The sequence below is a fragment of the Hetaerina americana genome, unplaced genomic scaffold, assembly GCF_022747635.1.
Source record: "Hetaerina americana unplaced genomic scaffold, ioHetAmer1.1.p SCAF_3, whole genome shotgun sequence".
NCBI lineage: Eukaryota > Metazoa > Arthropoda > Insecta > Odonata > Calopterygidae > Hetaerina > Hetaerina americana.
The window spans coordinates 38,857,576-38,869,629 of record NW_027286874.1 but is presented as its reverse complement, the minus strand read 5'-3'; the positions used below and the strand labels follow the sequence as shown (position 1 = coordinate 38,869,629).

At 39.6% G+C, this 12,054-nt stretch overlaps 1 protein-coding gene across 1 annotated transcript in view; it reads left to right on the top strand.

The window, feature by feature from the left end:
* grh (grainy head) overlaps positions 1 to 12,054 on the top strand; it is a 448,313-nt gene that overhangs the window by 288,907 nt on the left and 147,352 nt on the right. Inside the window, exon 6 of the mRNA XM_071587167.1 lies at positions 7,392 to 7,648. Coding sequence (XP_071443268.1) covers positions 7,392 to 7,648 — 257 coding nt within the window. The remainder of the gene's footprint in view (positions 1 to 7,391; positions 7,649 to 12,054) is intronic.

Sequence of the window (12,054 nt, the reverse complement as noted above, 5' to 3'; positions counted from 1 at the left end):
ATCAAATTTATTGCTCGTAAGTTTTATTCCCTTGCGGAATCAGTTCATAATGAAAAAACGAAATACGCTTCCGTTCGGTTGGATCTTTTTGTAATACACTTAACTCGCTAGTCGCTTATTTCGAAGTAATTGACGTAGCGCAGAAACCGTCACCTATTCATGATACGGGCAATTGTCGACATTTTTTGCTCATATTCCGCGGAACCCATAAACTCTCGAATCTATTGAATGTTTTGGCTTCCGATCAAAATCCAGAAAAACCTTCCTTAGGGTAATTGGTACTTTCCGTCAATTTTACTGAGCATGACGCCATTAAAGGAACTAATAAGATCATTCGAAGCAATAATGGTGCATTTAATAACCGCTATCCTCGGTGTGGGTCTTCTAAAACCGAATGCTTTTCGTTTTTCATTCTCTCTCGGCGAGCGATCCGTTTTTGCTTTCCGTGAAGACCTCGAAAATCATTATCCTCCTTGATTCACTGTCAAAAACCCCTCTCGTTAGCTTCCTCCGTTGAAATTCATGCGTCGCCACGCCGCCTGCCTATGTTTCCCATGCCGTGGCATTTTTTTTTTAAATAACGCTCAAGTGGTCGACGACGGGTTCGGCTATCAGCATAATTAGAGACGCGAAATTCAATTTATCATAATATCCACAGACTCACATTCTTCTCCGAAGTTGCTTGCGAATCATTAAATACTATTTTAGGCCTAGTAAATACCCATTATGATGTCCCGACTCATTTCCCTCCGAAATTACCGCACATTATTGAAATTTCACGGAAGGATATCTTTGGCCCTATAAAGACTTTTTATGTAGTTTTGCATTCATAGACGCGGAATCCATTAGTAAAGAACGGTATGGAATACATTTTCCTAGGTGGTAAAAATCTACCTATTTTAAACGCTCTAGGACTTTTTTTCCACGTGGAATAAGGCACATGTTTTAACATTTGAGAATGCAAGCGTCGTAAAAACTATCTAAGCGAATGTTTTGTTTGGAATAGAAAGGAAAACTAATGGTGATAACTTCCAAAAAAATTGGAAGATAAGTAAATTGGAAGTGGCTTTGTTTCAATGATTACGAGTACTTACTAGTATCTCTCAAGCGACGTCCCACTACAATTTAAGAGCCCTAAAGTCAGAGGGTCCGTGACTTCTAGATCCTCGCGGCTCGGTGTACTTAATAAATGTTTTTTTCCATGGACACGAAAAGCCAATCGGGAAGTGTATTTTTTTTAAGGTTAAGCCATTTATCGTTTCCGGTGTCCAATGGCCACACCGTCCCCGATAACGTTCTTGGATATTTCCACGACGGAACCAAGTCTCCAGCTGTGGAACGAACACTCCCGAAAGAAAACACAAATTAGTCCTCCTTTGTCACTTTTTAAAGTCACCACTGGGACATGGGTGCTGTCTCTCGCCCCTTTTCTTCCGGCAATCCCGCTTGCGTTATCTCCTTCATATAACCTTTGAAGCGGACCCCCTCGTCGGACACCGGGCATGCCATGAATTAGACTCGAGGCCACATCCACGAGGCGTACAGCGCCACCTCATCCACGAGGGCACTTTCCACTACGGTTCACAGTACGTATCTATCGGCCGCAGGTGGCCACGCTTAATAGCTATTAAATTAACATGGATCCGCGGCGCATAGCCGCCCGCCAACCGCAATTTAACCTCAAATCGATCCAGGTAGGAATCCTACGCGTCACCGAAAACCATAAATTTCTCGAGAATGTCTTTATCCCACTGAGTAATTATAGAGGCATAATGATTGGGGGTTACACTTCCTTGACGCTTGTTACTTAGTCATTCACTGGCGGAAGACCTTGATCGCAACCGAAGGAAAAATAAGACAATTCAGTTCTTAGTTGCTGCTTATATATATATATATATATATATATATATATATATATATATATATATATATATATATATATATATATATATATATAAGTTAATTTTAGGTATTCAAGCTATAGTAAGCCTGCTAAATCGATTTTCAATATCTTTCGATTTGACATTGACGTAATTGTCTATGATGGATTTATACTCGCATTTCTCTATTCCCATTGACTTTCAGGAATAACTTGATGCAATAACGATAGTTAGTGTTACTCAAAAGAAAAAAAACAAGGTTGTCACCGCAGTAAAAATGTTTCAGTTTAGTATCTACATCTGCACAATACCCTGCAAGTCATCGCAAGCGCATGAGGTATATGGGGGGTATTAGGACTCTACTCGTAAATCAGAATGTAACCACATGCAAAAGAAGCAAAATCATGCCAATTCATACTTTCATAGTTGAATATATTCATGCAAAACACGTTTTAACTCACACATATGCAAATACATATACATGTATATGGTACTAGCGACTAACATTCACAAGCACATGCATCAACGAATGTACCAGATGTCCACGCAGCGTTGAATCTTGTCTTCTCTTGTAATACGAATGTCGTTACTATTTTTACTACGACTTTGATCTTACTATTGTGATTCCCGATTGCCCAGCAGTGTCAATACCTTTAAGATCGTAGAATACCAGTTTTGCTTCGTTTGAGTGCTGGGATACCAGATTCTTAGCGTCAACTTGTCAGTCTTCCAACGTTAGTTCGATCCCATTTCGTTGGTATTCGCAGTTGGTATTTTTGTGATCTAGTTCATGATGCATGCAAATGATGTGACAAAACCTGTAATGTAGCTAGATTAGGTATTCCACCGTCTAGACGTAATTTTTCACGGTTCTAGAGGCATGGCCTTTTAAGTAAGTGCATCTGTACTACGTAAGCAATTTACTTTATTCCTTTCTTCTACTCTTGAAAACTTCTAACCCGCCCTTAATACTCATGGTACAAAATTATTATCCTTTACCTACCTTCCCCGCTCACCTTAAAACATTCTACATTGTCATCTCCTTAAACATCTCACTACTTCTCGTCGCTCAGAGAAACATCGAAATATACTGGACAGTTATTTAAGTAGATGCCAAGCGGAAATCCAGAAATGTCCGATACAATGCATAGTCTTATAGCTACATATCTACTTCTCACCCTGCAAACCTCCACGACGGTGTGGGGCAGGGGGTGTAAGGAACCATTTGATTAATTTTTACTGATTAGTCTTAAATTATGCTTCCTATAATTTTAATCTCGAACTGTACGAGTGGAAAATGAATCCTTATATCAATCAGTTCTGCGGCCAATTTCTCTTGTAACTTATTACGTGGTTTCGCTTACCAACTAAGATTATTCCTTACGTGTCAGCGTCAAACTCGAATGATTTGTACTTTTTTAAAAGCTTAATTGCGTATGCCATCTCTATGCGAGAGCATTTGTAGGCATTCTTTACGCTGCATCTTCACATGTTAACGCTGCACCTCTTTTTAAGATTGAGGTTGTAATTTCTGTGCGCCGAAAGGATTCAAAACTTATACTTCGGTAGTCAGTTTTTAAGACAAGCCTCAGGAAAGGGAAAGTCAGAGCAGTGAAGCGATGGACGCCAGGGAGGGAAGAGTACTAAAGGCTCCTGGAGGTGGGTACAGGGGGAAGGATGGAGAAGTGAGAAGTGAATGGACGGACGCGTAATCGCCAGGACGGCGTCAAAGTGATGGAGATGGTCCCTCGACCTTGGTCTGCGTTGCCCAAACTCAATCCGGAGCCTAATTTATGCGCGGTGAAGAGCCGCGAGCGAGAAAATAATTCGATTGAGTGGGTGGGTGGGAGATCGGTGGCGGAGGGACGGGGAAGGGGTGTGGGGAATGGGCCGGGAGGATTGAGGGGAGAGGGTGATGGAACGGTAGGTTCGGAGGACGCATGGGAGCAGAGGGGAGTAATAAACGGAGGCGCATGAGTTTGAGAATGTGGTGTGTGGAATGTACAAAAGGTGGAGGTCCTTCATCGATAAATTACGCGGGCACAAAACGCATTTATTTTTTTCCTAACAAAGGCTCGGGATTTGCCTCTTCCAAAAAATTACGCCAATTAAGAAACAATTCAAGTTCAGTGAAACCTCTAAACGCTCTAGTGGATGGGGTCGTCCACTTACTCAAGTGTTTTGATGCTCTGGTACTGCCAATTAAATGTTTTATCCATTTTTATAACTTCCATTATTCAATTTACTCTTTCGTGCCAATTATAAAAAAAGTGGCAATCGTCACCTTGGTCGTTAATGCTTCTCATTTTATAAAGGTCGAGAATGAAAACTAAAATATATGGTGATAAATTTACGTGGAACCTTCTTTTGGAAATGAGTAAATTTGGAAATCTTACGCTGAAATATCTCAGAGTCAAGTTTTATACTTGTATCTTAGGTACCGTGACAACTTGAATGACTACTGTGTAATGACTTCAGATAGATAGGAGTAGTAAATGATAAAATAATATCACTTTCTATTAGAAAAATTTCATTTCTGGCTAATTTTCTGCCGGTCAGATTTTGATTTAATAGATCATCTTCAGGTATTGATCGGGAACTTCTGTTCCTAAAAATGATGTAGTACGTCACAATCTGGTCGGAAATAAGTTATTACCTAGTGGACAAGTGTTACTATTTGGTCCTTATGTTTCAATTCCACCATATTACATATGAAACAACACAATTCATAATATTCTCTTATTCAGATATTATTATCTCCCCTAGAAATGACATGTCCGGTACTTACTTGGAGAAAAATGGCAGCATCGTCACCTTGACGTTAGTGCATATAATTTCATATTTTATGTCTTTGCTATCCCGCCACTTGATCAAGATCTCCATTGTCTTTACATATTCCCTCAGAAAGCACAAATCCTTCACCTCCGCGACTTCATAGTATGACTTCCCTCAAGGCTATATCTTTCTCTCTTTCTCCTTTTAGATTGGAAAATATTCCTATAAATTTGAGGCGAGATATTTCTGATAGGCAAGTGCGGCTAGGGAATCTATCATTTAATATAAATGAGCACAGCAAAATGTCGGCCGGGAAAGAATAAAAAAAATGAGCTGCGTGTTGGATAATTTAATAAAATGAGAAAAACAGTAACTGCTTTCATTAAACTCAATTTGCCAGTTTTAACGGTGGGATGTAGGGTGGCAAGGAAACAAAGAAGGTGAGGTAGTAGAAGGATTCGGGCAGTGGCATCGGTATTAGAAGTATTAACTTTAATTGCTAATGAATGAAGAACAGTTCCCCATAAATATACTTTAATCAATATACTATTCAATTAATCCTCTAAAAAGACGAATATTTTCACTATATCTGATTCAGGGATTTATTTTTTAAGAATTGTGTCTATAAACCAATCAATCTCTGAGGAGTACAAATTTATGCAGTATATTTTGGTGTAATGCTACTCATTAAGGGGTGGAAATATTGGCCTCCCACACTGGCAATGAATGCACTATGAATGCAACTAGTCAAAATACATGCATGCACATGGAGAGGTAGTATTTCATGCACACAGTCATATTTCTATAAAAAATAAAATAGATAATGCACTTCTTCCAAACAATTTAATAAACCCTTCGGAAACTCAAGATAGGGGAATGCTGTATATGTAGGAAGAGCCCGAGATAAATTCAAATCGATGTATGGGAAATTAATATAAACGCGTGCAGAAAATTTTGACATTTATTATAATAACAAATACTTGCTATAATGTGGTGTCGAAGACCTTGAAAAAAGAAGAATTTTAGAAATGGGTTCCACGGTATTATATTTTTTTCAAAATTTATATTCAACGGCGGTTCTAATAGTCAGTCTCTATAAGAATATGGTGTCATTATCATATTGAACTTTTCCATTTAGTCATGATTCCAAAATGATTTTACTGACTAACCTTTTAATTTTGTTTTTCATGTATCGAAAAGAAATAAGTTGTAACTGTGCTTCTTGCAAAATATGACAAATGGTAAAGTAAAAATCGTGGAAGAGAGGCAGCTAGGCCTATAATTTTCATGGCAACCCTCTATAAAAATTACACTAAGGAAGTCTTTTCTAATTAATTATTCATACATTCTTCCAGATCCTACAGCCTTTGTTATTTTTGCAATTAACTTCAGCATGAAAGTTCAACCTCTATATCATTAAACGTTCTAAAACTGCGGAAATGAATAAAGTATGCTTTTAATATTCGAGATATTTTCTTATTTTAACTCAGACTTAAAAAAAGATCGTTTTCATAAATATTTTGAAGAAGAACAGGTGCTATGTATTCTGATAATTTGTCACTGGTTTTCTTTGCATAAAAACGGATGGTTTCATAAACGCAAGACTCGAGATATTACGTAATTCCAGCTATTTAATAAAATATAACAAGGATACAACGGCAGATCAAACAGTATATTCCGTTGAGGTAGCTTCGATGGAAATTAGTAACACTGTTATTTAATTTTCACTGAAAATATCGTCCTAATGTGTATTCAGAATGACATTATGTGCATAGATAGGCCAGTTTGCCAAATGATGTTATAATTTACAAGTTTGCCCTTACCTCAAAGGCTTTAGATTCAGCTTAAAACTCAATTGATTGGGATTTTTACTCGATAAATAGGCATTTCAAAGGGACAAGATTTTCACCTGATCAGTCCAATTATTTTTTCTCAGTGAATCTCGTTTCAAATTTGTATCACTACACACATTGTGTGACTGCTAAAAATGTTTTGTTTTTATCTTTTTCACGTAACTCGTATGCACTGTAATTACTGTGGAGTCTATTACGTGACAATGTGCACGGCGTGGAAGAAAGCATTGCTGAATAAAAATCACCATTTGAGATTAACTTCTATTTCCTTTGACGTGATTAAATTTATGTAGCTAATGTAAACAGCAAGAACTTCTGCTTAAGTGTTTCTTAGAAGGATGTATCGAAGCGCTGCTACAATTATATAAAATTTAGAGTGAAACTTCTGTCACCACGGTTGACGTTAGTTTCGAAGCACTTTACTTACCCGAGAGGACATTTCTAAGCGAGAAGTACAAATATCGTCCATAAAAATTGAGTAGATTCTTTCAAAAGAGAAGTATTCTTGCCTGGTGTTTATTTTACTACAGTACGTATAGGTCTTTGTCTTTAGATGCAAAAATTGTTTGGGAACCCAGTTCTTAAGATGTGTTTAGTATTATATCTATTTCCTAAGCAAGGAAATTTATTATTTCTGACTCTCATTACCCACCTTTCGATTGTAGTTTCCATATTTCGTCTCGGTCGCGTGTCAAAACTACATGAAGACAGCGAACCCTTCACATAACCTAATTAATAGATTTTATCGGGAATTTTGCTAATATTAATATTTTCGACATCGTATCTCATCACGGTCCTTCAAATAATGCAAAAATCCAAATGATAACATGATTTCCCTGTGCAATTATAATAGACGCAACTCTCTCTCCATTTCCGTCCGCAGTCCTTTGACTATACGGATCTTTGCCAGGCGCCCCTCCTCGGGGACCCTGCTTTAACCGCGCAACGGTCCAGCGCCGGTGGCGCTGCGGGTGCGGCCGGTGGCGGCGGCGGAGCGGCCGGGGCAGCGGCGGCGGCAGCGGCGATCGGTGCAGGGACGGCGTCGCCGGGCGTCGGTGGAGCAACCGCTGGTGGACGTTCGAGACCGTGGCACGACTTCGGACGCCAGAACGATGCTGACAAAGTCCAAATACCGAAAGTGTAAGTATTTTTCCTGTATTTCTTATCTTGCACGATATATTCCACACCGAAGAAACTCTTTTTTACCCTTACCTTATATACCACATTGGTGCTGAGTACAATAAAAATGATCTTTTTTGATAAATTATTCATCGTCTAAGTTGTCTGTTTTCATCATCAATTTAAATGATTGTAAATTAAATATATAGTTAATCGTTATATCATTAACTCACGATCGTCGTAATTTGAGCGCCTGTTTATTATTACAGGACTAGTTCAAATTAAATCGCAAAGAAATTCTTTTTATTTCATCATGTCCACGTTATCACTATTTATTAAATTTCAATAGTATTGCTTCTGTGAGAAATTAATCGGGGCTAAACGTTGAAGTAATTTTTAATATTTTAAAAGTTTATTTCTGGTCATTTTAAAAAAATGTCGATCAAAAAGCCAAGCTGAGAAAGATTACCTTTCAAAACATAGTTTTCAAAAACAACATGGACTTATAAAACACCTTAATATCCCTCTACTCGACGCTCGTTCTTCCTTAGGACAAGAGCACAGGGCTTGTGGAAAGGCGGAGAGTAGAAACGGTTCGAGGAATAACGGGTCTTTATACCTCTTCGGCCTCCATCTCACTTACCCTTATCTCTCCATTCCGGGATAATAACCTCCGCAATCGAAAATGGGTACTCTCTGCTGCCACGAGAATTCCTTGTTTTATATTCGCCCAGCCCGACTCCTTCCGCGTTTGGTGACACCGCACATGCCAGTAGGGTCAAGGGTCCTTGAGTAGAAGGAATGGCTTCCACCGGCCGCAAGAGCTAATGATTTAAGGGACGGATAAGGGGTTATCCACGGGAAGGATGAAATGAGATGGGCACCATCTGAAACAAGATTTGCCGGTTTACTGGGAAATACTTCATGAGCGCCCCCACCTCGTACTGGCTCCGTCTCACTCCCCTTTCTTCCGCGAGGTCCATATCCATCGAATCTCGCTCCACTCTACTCCCCCTCAGTTTAATGGCGCCCACCTCCTTAGTACAAATCTTCCCACACCAAATCTTCTCTGCCATTAGTTTGCCTTAAGCCTCCGTTGAAACCTTCCAGCAAGTTCAGTAGGCGTGTTTTGTTCATACGGTCGTTGAAGTCACCAGTAATCTCCGTGAAGATGGAGACTTCTCAATGCTTTTCAGTGATTCTCCTCAATCCTTCCTCATTGTAATCCTCAATGATTACTTTAATCATGTTTTTCAATTTATCCCTCAAGGTGTAGCGGTAATGTCCTTAAAATGCCCCGTTCATAATGAGAATCTACCGGAGACGACATTATTGCGCTGAAACTTATTCGCCTTTACTCTTCCTTCCTGAATCCAGTGCCGCACATGAGCGACTTGGAAAATATTTCCAGATTTATTAATGCAAATATTGGTAATGTGTTTTAAATATTTTCAATGGTACATTAGATATTTAGAGAAGTAAAAAGCGATTATTTTATGAATTGATTAATTAAATGAGTAATTTTGTCCTCCTTCCCAGCCAAGAAGCATTCAAAAATTAAATTTTTTTTGATTTAATCTTTATTCTTGATTATTCTTATTAAGGTACATTTTGTTTTGTTTTTTAATACGGGTGAAAATGCAGCAATAAACAATTATATAGTGATAAAAAATAATTTAGCGATAAATATTAACAACTGAATAGAGACAATATTGATCTAAGTAAAATTGTTGGCTTAAGATGTATATTTATTCGAAACACTTTTTTTATGAAATAAATAAATATTATTTCAAATGTTTATGTGGGTTAGTTTTTCAAATAAAAAAATAAATATTTTAAAACAAATATGAAGTTTTAGCATCAAGTTTTTGTTAGCGTAAAATAGCTTTTTTATTTTAAATAAGATCAGTTTATGTGTATTAAAGTAGGAGTAGAAATTTAGTAATAAGTTTAGGACGATAATATGAAGCCACCCGAACTCTTGCTCAATACTTTATGTTGTTCTAACAGCGCGTGAACTTAGATGGGCTCGGGATTTCACTTACAGCCGCCAATTACCATTTATGCCCCTCCCACACTCGCAAGGATCGGGTTAAACCGGCATCATTTTGCACGTACTTTTATGACGACCTCAACCTTTCCAAGCTAAAGATGTTACTACGTTTGCTTTGCCTATTTCATAAAGGTATATCATTATTTTACTGCTGGTCGCAATACAAATATCGGCTTACCTTGAATTCTGACCTTATCCTCTCCAAAAAAAACTCTAATTTCACTAACAAACGCGAGGATGAAAACGAAGTCAAATTTACTTATATTTATGTTTGCTAATTGAAGATAAATATATAGGAATTAGTAACAAAAACAATTTATCTTGCCAATTTCACATATTATGGAATTACCATGATTGGAAAAGTTGACGCAAACACTGTTAATTGTATTTTTCTTGAAATTAAAATGAGTTATATCTAATTTTTTCATGCGTAATAAAATATAATTACTTGCAATCAAATATAATTATTTCTGATATATTTCATCTCTGTTGCAAGAGATTGCTAACAAAGTAATAAAGACCGCTTCATAATCACTCACCGGCAGAATTTATTGTTATCTTTGGTCAGGGACATAGTAACTCTTGTCTTAATTTGACGAAAAACCTTGTTTTCCCCCACTCTTATGTGTGCGAGTACATAAACATGCATATACTATATTTACACACATGTATTCATGTGTGTGTGTGTAAATATATATATATATATATATATATATATATATATATATATATATATATATATATATACATACATACACATATATATATGCATGTTTGTGTGTATGTGTGTGTGTGTACCCAAATGTACACCTTACGTAAGTGCTTATACCTCTGTCTCGACTGAAAAAGTAGGTTGCCATGCCATTAACCAAATAATAATTTGTCATTAGCGCGCACACTAAATTAATAGTCAGCATTAGCCTAGAACTGTAGTATTTATTCAGCCATTAGAGTAAAGGTATCAAAAAGATGGGCCTGGGAAAGGAGATGAAAATAACGAGAATAACCCACCGGTCAAAACATGCGTTGGCCGGCGCGAGATAATACAAATGGGGGGGTTAGGGTTTCCCATTCTCTCCGAGCATATTGATGCTTCTGGGGAAGATGTGGTGATGCGCTCCTCTACATACTGTGGGACCCCTCCCACACCCGAGAAACAAACCTAGGACGTCTCGGAGGATCTCTTTGGAATCTCGTCCCAGAGAAAGATCCATGTCACCATTTCATCTTTATGTGGAGATGGCCAGCCGTCCGTCTGCCTCGTGTATTACCCGACCGCTCTAACTCCCTCCATCGTCCTTCCCTCCCCTACCCTTCCTCCGCGGCTCACGACCTCGGAAGACTGCGGGCCCCACCATAACATTCCTCGGTTCGAACCCCGCAGAGAGCATTAACGCAGGCCTCTCGAGCCGCATGACATCATGAGGTGTAATGGAAGCTCCCGTCCGCCCATCAAACCCCCGTTTTGCCGGGCGTTCCCATCCGACTTCCCACTGCCGACGGTACTCCTCGACTGACGAGAAACCTCACTCCTCGTCCTTTTCCACCCAAGAGGAGGAATAGAAGGGGGAGCACGCGGCGAAGGGGTGGATTGCCTCCCACCATGCACCGTGGTGCACCCTGCGCGGACTCTCTTCCTCCTTCTCCCCCTTCCCCTCTCTTACCCGTCCCCCGTATTTCTCTCTCACCTATGAGCTAGGTGCAATTTTACTGCCTCGGGAGGAGAAATGGCTTTGCCTACCCCACCCGTTGCCGGCGCTATTACCACACGCTGGATAGTGCGCGGGGGAGGGAAGGGGGTATTGCGAGGAGGCGAGGTGGCGGAGTGATAAAGAAAGAGAGTTAGGGATGGGCCAGAGGATAAATTCCAAAACTGTCGAGCCAGGGGTCCCCCTTCCTCTCATCTCCTTGAAAAACTCCTCCTTCCCCGTGTCCCAAGGGAGAGGGTGTGGGTGAGTGGAAACGGCTCTCACGATCGAACACCGATAGGCACTCGGAACTTGCGCGCGGAGCTGTGAAATCTGTGCAGCGGCTCCCATTCGAAACCCGAGGCCCTCTCGCCTCCACCTCGGCGGTGCGGGCGAGAGGTTGGATGACGGAATGTGGGGGCTCGGAATCAACGGGAGAGGGTGAAGGGGGTCGGTTGAGTGAGGTGGCTAAGGAGTTCAGGAAGACAAGGGGTGCGATGGAGATGTGAATAGTAAAAAACTCCGCTATTATTTCTAAGGGAAGAGTCTCAGCAAGTTAACTGGGTTCGCCTCGGTGTGACATCAGCACTCGCACATAGAAGCTCTTTATACTCGTAATCCTTCTTAATGATTAATCGCTCAAGTTTATATCTCCTGGTTAAAAACATGTTACCTAGATCTAGAGT